Raw genomic sequence first — 12,419 nt, forward strand, 5'->3', positions numbered from 1 at the left:
ACTTTGGATTATGGAGATGCGAGGTTTTGGATGCGCTGAACGCGCAGAATTTGGAGGATACCTTGGAGTTAGATGGCAAGCCAGATGAGATTGAAGAGAAGGTTTGGAAGAAGATGAATCGAACGGCGTGTGGTGTGATTAGGTCTTGTTTGACTCAAGATCTAAAATATGATGTGATGAATGAGACTTCTGCGAAGAAGATTTGGGAGATTCTCGAAAGCAAGTATTTGACCAAGAGTGTTGAGAACCGCTTGCATTTGAAGAGGAGACTTTATCGTTTCCAGTTGAAGAAGGGAACCTCCATTAGAGATCACATGAACCACTACACAAAGCTTCTTGCGGATTTGGCGAATGTGGATGTCAAGATTGAAGATGAGGACAAGGCGTTGCTGTTGTTGAGTTCCTTGCCCGACGAGGAATATGAGACCTTCGTTCTTACTCTGATTAATGGGAAGGCATCACTTTCGTATAGTGAAGTCACCGCTGCAGTCCTTACTCTTATTAATGGGAAGGCAACCCTTTCGTATAGTGAGGTCACCGCTGCACTTGTGAATTATCAGCTTCGAAAGAAGGATAAGGAGGCTTCAGTTGAGTCGGTAGCGGAGGATTGGAAGTCACAGTCTAGAGTAGGAAAAGATCAGTGTGCTTGGTGCAAGGAGACTGGTCATTGGAAGAAAGACTGCCCAAAGCTCGACGAATGGATGAAGAATAAGCAGAAGGGGAAAGGGAAGCAGCCATCATCAGAAGCAAATATCGTATCAGATGGTAATAATTCTGACTCTTCTATTTATTCGCTTTCTATCAGTCCTACAGATAGCTATTCGGAGGAATCTGAATGGATGTTGGATAGTGGTGCGACCTATCATGTGTGCCCTAGAAGGGAATGGTTCTCCAGTTTTGAGAAGCTGGTGGATAGCGGTATGATGTACATGGCTGATAACCATGCATGCTAGATCCTTGGGATAGGAAGAATTCGCATAAAAATATTTGACGGGACTGTTAGAGAGATAAATGATGTGAGATATGTTCCTTCTTTGAGGAAGAACTTGATCTCGATTGGAGCTTTGGTTGGAGAGGGTCTGAAGGTTCGTGTTGAGGACATGGTTCTCGAGATTGCGAGAGACTCTCGTATTTTGATGAAGGGCGTCAGGAGAAATAACCTGTATTACTTGACTGGAGGTATAGTAACAGGTGGAGAGCTGGCGACTTCTGTTGATTCGACTAGACTGCGGCATTTGGGGCTTGGCCATTCCAGTATTGATTCCTCGCATAGATTGAAAGAGGGTGCAAAGACCTGCAGTTTGAAGTCCAGTGAACATGTTGATGTGAGCAAGAAGACCGAGGTGAAGTGTGGCACCTCTATTCACCGTGCTAAGGGTCGTTCTAAAGGAGTTCACGTGGATGTTTGGGGGCCTTCCAAGGGGACATCATTGGGAGGTAATAGGCGTTTGGTTTCCTTTGTTGGTGGCTGTTCTAGGCGTGTTTGGGTTGCAACCAAATCCCCTTTGGAGAAAGTCCTAGTAGTATCCATCAAATTGAAGAAGTGTGTAATAGACAGAAAGGTGAAGGTACTCTATTCTGGTGGGAGGTACAAGATGGACCTATTTCTGTATTGGAGCCGAGCTCACGATATTTCGAGACACTTCGTTGGAAAGGAAATCTTGGGGCAACTAGATAGGGTGGCAAATTTGGAGAACCGTGCCTTACTGGAGGAGGATCGGTGTTTGTGGTCGAGCAATGGTTTGCAGAAGAGTTTTTGGACTGAGGCTTCGACATATTTGGGTCATCCTATTAAAGAGTTGTCAACTGCTGTGATTGGAGGTAAAACTCCATTGGAAGATAGGTCCGGTAGTGTCACTTTGGTTGAGGCTTCGGTGAGGAAGCTAATTGACTCTCAGCAGGTGGAGAGTTTTGGACAGACCTTAGAGGTATCGCAGCGGGTGGAGATGGATGCTACTCCACATCGGGTTAAGATTACTCCAGATCATTCTGCATTGGTTGGGATTCCAGCTGAGGTGACACAGCGTGGAAGTCATTTGGATTCGGATGCAGATGATGAGTTGGGTTTTGATTCGAATGCAGCTGACAGACATAGTTTAGATATGGCCATTGGTTCACCTCGGGTGAAGGTGTTTGAGGCCATTGGAGGTGCTATCATCCACAGAGTTGATGATATTGGAGAAGGGTTGCGAACTCTTCTATTGGTTTGAGGTCGTTCGCGGCCATTTAGGTGAACTACGTTCGGCTTGATTCCTTGAGCAAGAGGATACGTAGGCAGTCTTTATGATGCAGCCGGGTTGGATTTTGATGGGGGTGAGACCGATTTGGTGAGTTGATATCGATATTTGGAGAGTGTTTGCACTCTCATTTGGGTTCTCGACTTGTTATGGATTGAGTCCGTTGTCGTGAATTGTTTCACTTCGTACTGGACACAACAAGTGAGACATTTGGTTTAGTTGGTGTCGGTTCAGTTTTGTAAAAACTTTACCGAGGTGGAGAATTGTGGATGTGACGTGAGTGGGGACCACGGACTGAGGCTAAGGCTGAGGCTAAGGCTTGAAAACACACGTGAAGCCTAAGTGAAAAAATAAAGCAAGCCAATCACATGGGGGCCAGCAACCTTGTGACATGATTTCTTCACGCGTGAATTGATAAGATCCAGTGGGTTTCAAGTAAGATCCAGCGGATTTCGAGTTCAATTATGCTATGGACTCTCGGCTATAAATAGGAACCCTATTTTTAGCCTAGTTTCTGGTGCAATTGCGAAGGCTGAGGGGAAAGCGGCAGCAAGGCAGAGAAGCACGAGACTTTTGGCGGCTGATTTTTGGGTGCATGTGAGCAGCTGATTCATGTGCGAAGGCAGCGGGCAAAAAGGCGTGTGCAAGAGGTTTTCCCTCTATTAGTAGATCCCCCTCCTTGCCCCGTGGACGTAGGCAGCTTGCCGAACCACGTAAAATTAGTTGTTTGAGTTTGTGGCTATTGTAATAGTTTTTAGGATCCCTCGACAGGTCAGTCCTAGAACTGATGACAGGAAGAGCCGATATCTCACTTTGTTGAGATATCCACTTCAGATTCTTGTCTCCTTAGTGAGACGGGAATTCTTATTAATCTTTCTCTCTTATTGTGCACCAGAAACTCTGCCGAAATTTCCGCTGCGCACAACAGTTGATTAAGTCATAACCAACTCTCTTGATGATGGGAAGTTATTGGACCACTTTGTGGCAACCGAAACCAACACAACTCCCATAAAGTTGATTAAAAGAGTTCATACAAACCTGTGTAGGCAATCTTCATCCCAAATAGAACTCTCAAAAGATTACTTGTTATTACACTACTCGACCATATTAAAGACTATCTTTGTCCATAATATCCAACGTATAACATGCTTCATCTACATCAACTTTTTGTAGTAGACTGCTGCCCTCTGTTGCTCTATAAGCTCGAACAAGCTCCCGTCGAACATTCGCCTGACGACCTCCCTCGAAAGATAACCCTCTTCATCCCTGGCGAGCACATACAATACTATCCATTCCAGCTTGTTAGCGATCCTACGAAACACGTATCAAGGATTATCATCATCAATAAACCTCAAACATGCTCGCATTTCTTAGGAAAAAATGTAGCTAAATCGCAAGATAATTAACGTCCTCAGGTACATTTTCACCCCTTTATAACTCATGAAGGGGTATTTTGCAATTTGTTCTTGTCCAAGTGTTAATAGAAAAGAGATAAGATTAACATGTCAAAAATTTAAGCTTACCATCCAAAGAAATCGTAAGTTACCCGGTTGCCCTCGGTCATATTCCACATCTCCGCAAAGGATAGTTTATCAGGCACAGTCCTTGCATATTTACTGAATATGTTCTCCAAATTCACGGGTATATACCTAATTTATAGGAAAAACACAACTTTCAAATTGATTAGTCACGCCTAATGTTTCTATGAGTTAATTGGAAATAGACATTGTTACTCTGAGAGATTAACTACTTTAATTATTACGCTTAACTAATTTTTTTAATTAGTAGCATTTTGACCACTTATTTCAAGATGAAGTTACTTCGCAACAAACGCATACTGCAGATCGATATTCGCTCGTGTTTTCATCTGCGTGCAATTTTACGCGCACTGTCGATGCACGTTAAGAAGTTACCTTCCCTCGGTGTCGAAAGTACCAGAATCACTCCCGTGCTTGGCCTTGTGTATGTTAGCGATGTAGACCGGAAGCAAGGGCGAAGGAATCCAACTCTACATAGAAATCCAAATGGTGAGACCACAGTATAAATAAATGATCATTAGTCATACCATAAGCTCAAACATATGTAGTTGTTTCATAAGGTTAATTCAATTAGCTGACCGGGAGAGTCGGATAGCTCAAAACTCCATTAATGAGTACGGCCAAGACCAAAGAAATGATCGGGTTGAAGCCAAGAGCTCGGAATCCTGAAAAAAGAATTCACCTTAATGAATAGTGTTCGGAAATGCAGGGAATAATTAGGACAAGGAGGAGGAAAATCTAATTATGGGTGGTTCAGGTTGTAGCATATTGTATATACCTTCATAGGTTTCCCACGGATAGACGACGCCATCGGAGTTCCTGTCGAAAAAGGCGACGTGCTGCTGGAGAACACTCATGTTGTCGGGGTCGTGGTCCGTGGAACCTGCTGGATTGTAGACGTCGGGTGCCGCCAATGCTCGAGCCATGTCTGTGCAAAGAAACATGCATGATATATAACATGGATAATTCGATTTCATTCTTATAAAAACCATGTTATTTGCCTAAGTTTGAGAAGGGAAAAAATTAAAAAGCAAAAAAATAAAAATAAATAACAATTGGGATGTAGCTCGATAGAAGAGTACCAACATGCATCAGTAATGTCCATATAAAGGACAAATTTTCAAAACAGACTTGTTTTGAAATTTATTGCCAAAAACAGACCTGTTTCCAATTTAATTTAAAAAACCGACCCAGTTAACTGAAACTGGGTCGGTTTTTGAAAAAAAATTCACGGGAGTTCAACTCCCATGAAGTTTTGTTATGAGAAAAAACTTCACGGGAGTTCTAACTCCCGTGAAGTTTGTGAACTTTTTTTTTTAAAAAACGACCCAGTTTCAGTCAACTGGGTCGGTTTTTAAAATTAAGTTGGAAACAAGTCTTTTTTTGGGAATAAATTTCAAAACCGGTCTATTTTGAAATTGTTGGCCTTCTTATTTTGATGATGATTTACAAACAATTTACATCTAATATTGTTTGTCTAGTGTTTGTGTTTTATATTGATTCTAGGCAAACAATATGTTGGAGGATGGATGGAATAGAGCTTCAACGATCATATCCAAAGGAGGTTGGCGGAATGTCGGTGAAGCTTATGCAAATTCAAGTTGAAGATCCAAGTTCAAGCTTCATCCGCAAGATTACCAAGTTGAGCTACAATGAAGATCAAGATCAATGCTTGGGTAATTTTAGTTTAGGTGTTATATTATGTGTGTTAGATACTCTAAGCTCAATATCGTATACACACACACTTATTGGTTTCTTCGTATATATATATATATATATATATATATATACATAAGTTTTGGTTTCTATGCATATATATAGTTATATATATACATAGACATAGTTTTTGAGTTTTCATGTTTGTAATATGAAATCATATATTTCATATTTACTATTGTGTTTTTGAAACATTGCATAGAATATGCAATTTTGTGAAAATATTGTATTCTTAGTTTGTAGACTTGAATATTAGGTTATACATGTTTTACTAAGTATATAAAAACATTTCACAAAGTTTCAAAAGTTGGTTTATGTCAAACATCAAAATTCAAGTATCTCATATTTTCATGTTTTGGACTATTTTGTAAAATGATTGATATTTTCATTTGGGAGTCCTTTTGATAACCAGTCGCTGTAGGCATGTTTATTATCATGTCTACAATAATTCTCCAAAAGTTTTACATTTTTTTGGAATTTTATTTGATATTTTTAAATAGTGTTTTAAATCAGCATATCAATTTTCTGCTATGCAGTTTTCGGTCGACCGCACGGTCGACCGATCATTTGTTCATTTCTTACCCATGGACAGAGAGTCTGTCGGTTCGACCGGTCCGGTCGACCAAAAGCTCCATCGGTCGATCCCGCAACGGCGGTCGACCGACGATGGTCCAGAGCCATTCTTCGTGTTTTTGCTCTCTGTCGGTCGACCGACGAAATTTCCGGTCGACCGACTATATGACCGTTGCTTTTTTCAACGGCTATTTTCTGAGCGTTTGCTGGGGCTGTTTTGTCTTTTTGCTTGGGGTTTTTGGCTGAGTTTGAGAGGGTATAAATACCCCATTGCTGTCATCTTTCAAGTGGTCAAGAGAATGGTTTAAAAAGTTTTTAACAAGGGTTTAAACTTGCTTAGTGTTTGTTTAAGTTTGTTTTAAGAAGCTTTTAAGCATTAGAGTGTTTTGGTTTTGTGATTCAATTCAACAAGAGCTTGCGGAGATCATCTATTGGTGTTTGGGCATCCAACTCTTCTCCCTCCACTCTTGATATATTGAGAAGTTTTCTAAACTCTATTTCTAGCTCTTTTATATATTTGATTATCATTGTTATTAAGCTAGAACTACTTTTGAGTTTAGTTTTGATTTATATCTCTTTGTTCACACACAACCTTTTGAGCTTATTGTATTTACATTCATAGTATAATTTGGGGTTGTGGGTTTGTGACTAAGAGTTGTGCTTAATTGAGTTCTCACTTTGTTTTGAGAACAATCATTTGTCATATATGTGCTTATTGTGAGAATCACTTTGTAATACACTTGTACACCGAGTGAGGAGTGTGTGGTGAGAGTCGGGGATCGTCCCAAGAGGAGTGGCGTCGGTTGACGTGCCTAGGGAGAGGTTGTAACCGAGCACTTGAGGGAGACACGGCTAGGTCCAACACTTAGTGGGTGGAGAGGGTGATTGCAAGAGTGTGAGTTGTAGAGTTTTCGGTTAGCTAGAAAACCGAGTGTGTAGAAGAAGTTCCGGCTTCCAAACCGGATTGTGTTAGTGGATTTCTCCCCGGGAGTGGGGAGCGGAGACGTAGGACGGAAGGTCCGAACTCCGTGATCATATTGCTTGTTTGAGTTTGTCTTTGGCGTAATTGTTTTTGCATTTATCTTATATCGCCAATTGTGCATTACTCATCCTTTTTGTGATCCACTATCTAGTTTATATTGTTTACCCTTGTGTTAGTTTATATATCCTTGCATATATATTTTGCTATATATCTCTTTGCTAGGATATATCATATTGTATATTGCTTATCCTAGCTCATATATATTATTGCATTTCATACTTGCTAGGATAACTTGTTAATTAGTTTTAATTGATATTTAATCGGATTAGATTAGCATAAGACCCTAATCACCCCCCTCTAGGGTCTAACAGAAATTTCCTCCTCCATATAAATCAAGTTAAGGATATGGACTGAAGGAACAAGTTTCAGGATCGGGGAAGTTAATAGCTGATCACTTGTTTTGCTGACCGTGAAATATTTGTAAATTTTATTAAAAACACCACAATTTTGTGATTGCACTGCCTCAATTTTGATCAGGGTAATTTTAAAAGGGTTAACTGCAAATAGACCACCTTTATTACCACCCTATAGTTCTATTTGCTCGAATAGATATTGGGCACCTCTTTAGCAAACTTTTTCGACTCTTTTAAAAGCCTAAAATAAAAAATAAAGCAACTGAGGTCCATCCTCACCAATATAAAAAGTGTGAGGGGTCTTTCTGTCTACTTTAAACAATTTTAAGAGAGAAAAAAAAAACACTCAGGAGGTCTACTCGCACAAATTGAAACTACTGCAGGTCTACTCATAATTAACCCATTTTAAAAAGTATTAATGATTTGGAGTATATTAATAATTGATTTCCGAGTACAGTCACGTAAATCTCAACATAAGAAATAGGAAGCAACTAAAAAAGTTTCTTTATTAGGACTAAAATCTAGAATTTAAGCACATAACTTTTCACATTAATCCACCCTCAACTCTCCGAGTTAATTAAAAGGTGAACTTGCAAAGCTCAACTACTCAACCCACATAACTTTTTTCACTATGTAATTTTCAACTAATTAAAAAAGAATAATTAGAGAACAAACTAATCAAACTAATCAAAAGAAATTAGGGAAAAAAAAAACAAACTATAAACAAAAGAAAACGAGTAGTGGTAACCCACAAGGCTTAGGGAAATGGTCTTCAAGGTCTCCCCTAACCCTCCTCTCCGCCGTTACCGGCGCCTCCCCGGCCACCGTCGACAAGGAATCTCCCCGGTCCGTCATCCTCTCTCTCTCTCTCTCTCTCTCAAAGAGATGAACTTAATTAATTTTGGTGTATTATGTTTATTTATAGCTAGAGAAGGCCAAAAAAAGGAGTAGTAGGGAGAAAAATGTGACACGGGTTCGAGTCCAGTGCATAACGTGTAGCGCTGCTCGTTTGAGCGGTTACATGCAAAACTCCTTTGAAACCTCCGCTCTTTTTTGGGTAAATTTCACAAAACCTCCTTAAGTCTGGGCTTTTGTCAAAAAACACCCTTAACTTTTAAGACGTCCAACACCCCCTCTCCCTTTTAGGTTTGGGGTTCTCAGAAAAAACCTCTTCAACTTTCATCATTTCCAAAAAAAAAAAAAAAAACGTGAACTGCAATTTTCAGCGGCGAAAATATCACCAGCCATGTGAAAAATGCGGCTAATGTCATTAGAAGGGTTTTTTTTTTTTTTAAATTTTAATAAATGTCAAAAATTGAAGAGTTTAAATTTTCAACAACTCCAAAACACAAGGAGGTTTCGTGACATTTTTAAAGTCAAGAGGGGTTATCTGAGAAACGGCGAAACTCAATGGAGTCTTCCATTCTAACAGGCTGAGTTTGGCTGCTCTCGCACAGAGGGCGGTGGATTTCAATAGAATCCACCTGAAGTTTCCTTCTACTTCAATGTGAAGCTAAGCAAGTGGTGTAACGTACGACAATAGATTGTCATCCGTTCTCATCATTTTAAGCTGTTGATACAACAAAAGAGATTTCGACATATATTGCTAATAAAATTCTTAAGGGGGAAAAAAATAATATATCGAATAGTTCTACAGAGAAATGTGAACTTAAGGCCAACAACAATCATCATGATCTGAAAATAACCCAACATATATTTCACAAGATGGGAGATTTTCAGCGCACCGTGCAACAAGGAAAGCCCGTAACAGTTCATCAAAGCTAAAAACATCCCAAAATATGTACATCCAACCTTCAGGCTATTGCTTCCTTAGTCAACATAGAAGATTAGAGAATATCAAACTAATATTTAACCAAAGTTCACTGCTTTGCTAAGAACATATATCATTATCACCTTCCACCTTTCTCTGAACCGAAGACTTTTTTTCTGATTCCTTTATTCTACTGTCATCTTTCTTTCTCTAAATTATATTAACATCCTTCTCTAAGCTTTTCTGTAACTGTAACCGTAAGTATTGCTGTATTATCAGTAGCTTTCGTCTTTTTTTTTTCCGGTAACTCGTGCGTCTGGATAAATTTTGTATGGAAATTGAGACGGAAACTGATTTTTTTTTTCCTTTTTGGGTCTCTCTACTACTACTAGTAACCTTCTATTTACTAGTAAGTAATCTTTTGTTTGCTTCTCTGAATCTCTACACGACTGCAGAAATGCTGCTATCTATCGGTGGAGGCGCAAAGGGGCTCTCTGGAAGATCAATTTGACTGCTGCAATTCAAACCAAAAGAACCCAATCAATCCTATCTTCAAAAAAAAAAAAAAAAAAGGAGGAAAAGTTAAACAAATAATGTAATTTTTTGAGGAAAATGATATAATTTTTCTACTTCAAAGACTGTAGAGGCAGCGATTAGAAATGCAATTAAGGCTTCAAGTTGAAATTTAATACACGATGAAAAGGTTTTAGCAAACAGGGTTAATTACAGATACGATCCTGTACTATGGTTGTGTAGTCACTTATACCCCTAAACTTTAGAATGACCTTCACAAAATCTATAGTAAAGGTAAGAGTTCTATCAAAGAATTTCCATAACTTTTCTCTAAAATGAAAAGAACTCAACAAAGAGGAACTTCGTTGGCTAGTGGGAATAATAGTGATGTAAGGTGCAAAGGGGACATGTGCAGGTCCAAGCCATACTGGTGTAAAGAGTAATGCCCTCTCTTAAATGGGGATGGAGCACTTTTATCCTATAGAAAAAGCTCTCATTGCTTGTTGGCTTCAATGTAGATGCTTGAAGAAGATCATAGAATATTACTACTTATTGAATAGTTAAAGTAAATTTAAAAGAAAAAGGCTAACAGAAAGAAGCTTTAGTGTCACATTTTTCTTACACAAGGGGTTAAGTCTGGGAATATCCATTACACAAAAAGTAAATGTGCCGAGAAGAAACTAAGGCATAATACTGATTGTCTAGGGTGCAGCAAAGACAAATGAAGAAAATGAAGGACTCATCAAAACTGAAAATAAGATGTTGTTCCACGTTACAAACTAGTTTAATTCAAGCGTAAAAGTGAAATGTTTTTAACATACAGTCTATATAATAAATAATGACATGCTATACTTTCCAAATTACCTCTCCTGATCACTGTAACTGTTACTCTCCCTAGCTTTGCCATCACTTGTTGAGCTGCTATTCAATGCATCAAGGGTGTAACCGAAATGATCTTCCAAGGGGAACTCATCAAGACCTAAATAATAGCCGTTGAGATAAGAAATAACCATAACAAAGATAGGAGGTAATGAAATTCTATACAAAACGACTGGGAAAATATGCCACTTAGGACCTTCTGGAAGCTTCAATTCTTCTGGAGTGAAATAGGGCTGTTGATTGACTGGCTTCTGTATTAAGTTTAACTCAGATAGACGTCTTCTCTCAAGCTCAAGCATTTTTCCACGTTCCTCTATCAAGTGTTTCTTCAGTAAACTTGAAGTCCCAGACTCCCTTGACACTGAATTTTTTTTTGGGAGGGGGGATATAACATCAGCTTATTCTTTAACTTAAACTAAAATAATATCGTATGAGTTAAACATTAAGATTCAGTGAATTTCAACTCACTTGAATGGATCTCCTGATCCGCATCAAAGTAGTGAGAAGGGTAATACAAGGAAGACTTTATTTTCTCCATGTAGTTCCTGTTAACTCATCAAAATCAATATTAAGCACAAAGACTCAAGAACCTACTTTTATTTCTACAACGACTTTCATATACATTCTTTTCAGTAAACTTTACACGGAGGAAATGATGCAATTACGTAATTCAAGACCTTCATTGAACTAGAAGTTAGATGTATCTGTATTTACTTGCATCAAATTTCATATGGTACTAAGCTTGTTTTAAGTATGTAGTCATAAAGTTCACATGGATAGAAATATATATGCCACAGATACCCTGCAACTTGGAAGAATTCTTCTACTATCAAGTTAGCATTTGATATATTAATCTGAATCATTTTCCTATGGTAAGATATGCATGTGTTCGTGCACGCACGCAAAGAGGTATAGCAAAGAGGTAGTATACGGTAAACTTTACACGGAGGAAATGATGCAATTAGGTAATTCAAGACCTTCATTGAACTAGAATTTAGATATATCTGTATTTACTTACATCAAATTTCATATGGTACTAAGCATGTTTTAAGTATGTAGTCATAAAGTTCACATGGATAGAAATATATATGCCACAGATACCCTGCAAGTAGGAAGAATTCTTCTACTATCAAGTTAGCATTTGATATATTAATCTGAATAATTTTACTATGGTAAGATATGCATGTGTTCATGCACGCGCGCAAAGAGGTAGTATAGCAAAGAGGTAGTATACGATAATCTGTAGAACTACACAGAATGAGCAGGTTTAATATATAATGTACTAATTTGAAATATATTAAAAGAATTGCAAGTTCTAACTTATAGCTGTACAGGAATAAGTTTAATAGGAAAATGTTATGGTCCAACTCATAGCTGACCAATATTAGACAAAGGGAAAATAAAAGAGAACTGATACAGTATAATACCTGTCAAAGACCCTTGATTTTTCCCTATATGGCTTAACCAATACACGAGCTCCACAGATGTAATGTGGATTCCTCTTCATCAAAATCATGTTAACCGTCTCTGGATAGATGAAGCTCACAAAACCAAACATCCTTTTCTCTTGTGAAGGAATCCTCACATCACGAACAGGACCATATTGCCTGAATAACATCATAAAAGCAATTGCATGCATAAATGACAAATGAAGTAAGGAATCCTAACCATTAAGCTATCAAACACGTGATGCAACCATTAAAACATCCCATACTTGAAGTAGTTGGAGACATCCTCCTCAGTGAACATGCTCTCTGCAGGAAAAGTAAGATAAATCTGATGAGAACTTGTCGCACC

The 12,419-nt window shown here is 38.5% G+C and overlaps 2 protein-coding genes across 2 annotated transcripts in view; both read right to left on the reverse strand.

Annotated features, from left to right (window-relative positions):
* Positions 3,288-8,314, reverse strand: LOC109839706 (probable peroxygenase 3). Its single transcript, XM_020408220.1, has 6 exons — positions 8,212-8,314; positions 4,554-4,703; positions 4,355-4,440; positions 4,151-4,245; positions 3,761-3,886; positions 3,288-3,548 (listed from the first exon to the last, which is right to left on the reverse strand). The coding sequence occupies exons 1-6, from the start codon at positions 8,312-8,314 to the stop codon at positions 3,392-3,394; spliced, it is 717 nt and encodes a 238-aa protein (XP_020263809.1). The 3' UTR covers positions 3,288-3,391.
* Positions 9,151-12,419, reverse strand: part of LOC109836413 (zinc finger CCCH domain-containing protein 54-like) — a 7,540-nt gene continuing 4,271 nt past the window's right edge. The window contains 6 exon segments of the mRNA XM_020404306.1: positions 9,151-9,744; positions 10,608-10,722; positions 10,819-10,983; positions 11,091-11,167; positions 12,050-12,229; positions 12,337-12,419. The exon segment at positions 12,337-12,419 is cut by the window's right edge and continues 17 nt beyond it. Of these exon segments, the coding sequence (XP_020259895.1) occupies positions 9,672-9,744; positions 10,608-10,722; positions 10,819-10,983; positions 11,091-11,167; positions 12,050-12,229; positions 12,337-12,419 (693 nt within the window). The 3' untranslated portion in view covers positions 9,151-9,671.

Source organism: Asparagus officinalis, chromosome 4 (assembly GCF_001876935.1).
Source record: "Asparagus officinalis chromosome 4, Aspof.V1, whole genome shotgun sequence".
In the NCBI taxonomy this organism is placed as follows: Eukaryota; Viridiplantae; Streptophyta; class Magnoliopsida; order Asparagales; family Asparagaceae; genus Asparagus; species Asparagus officinalis.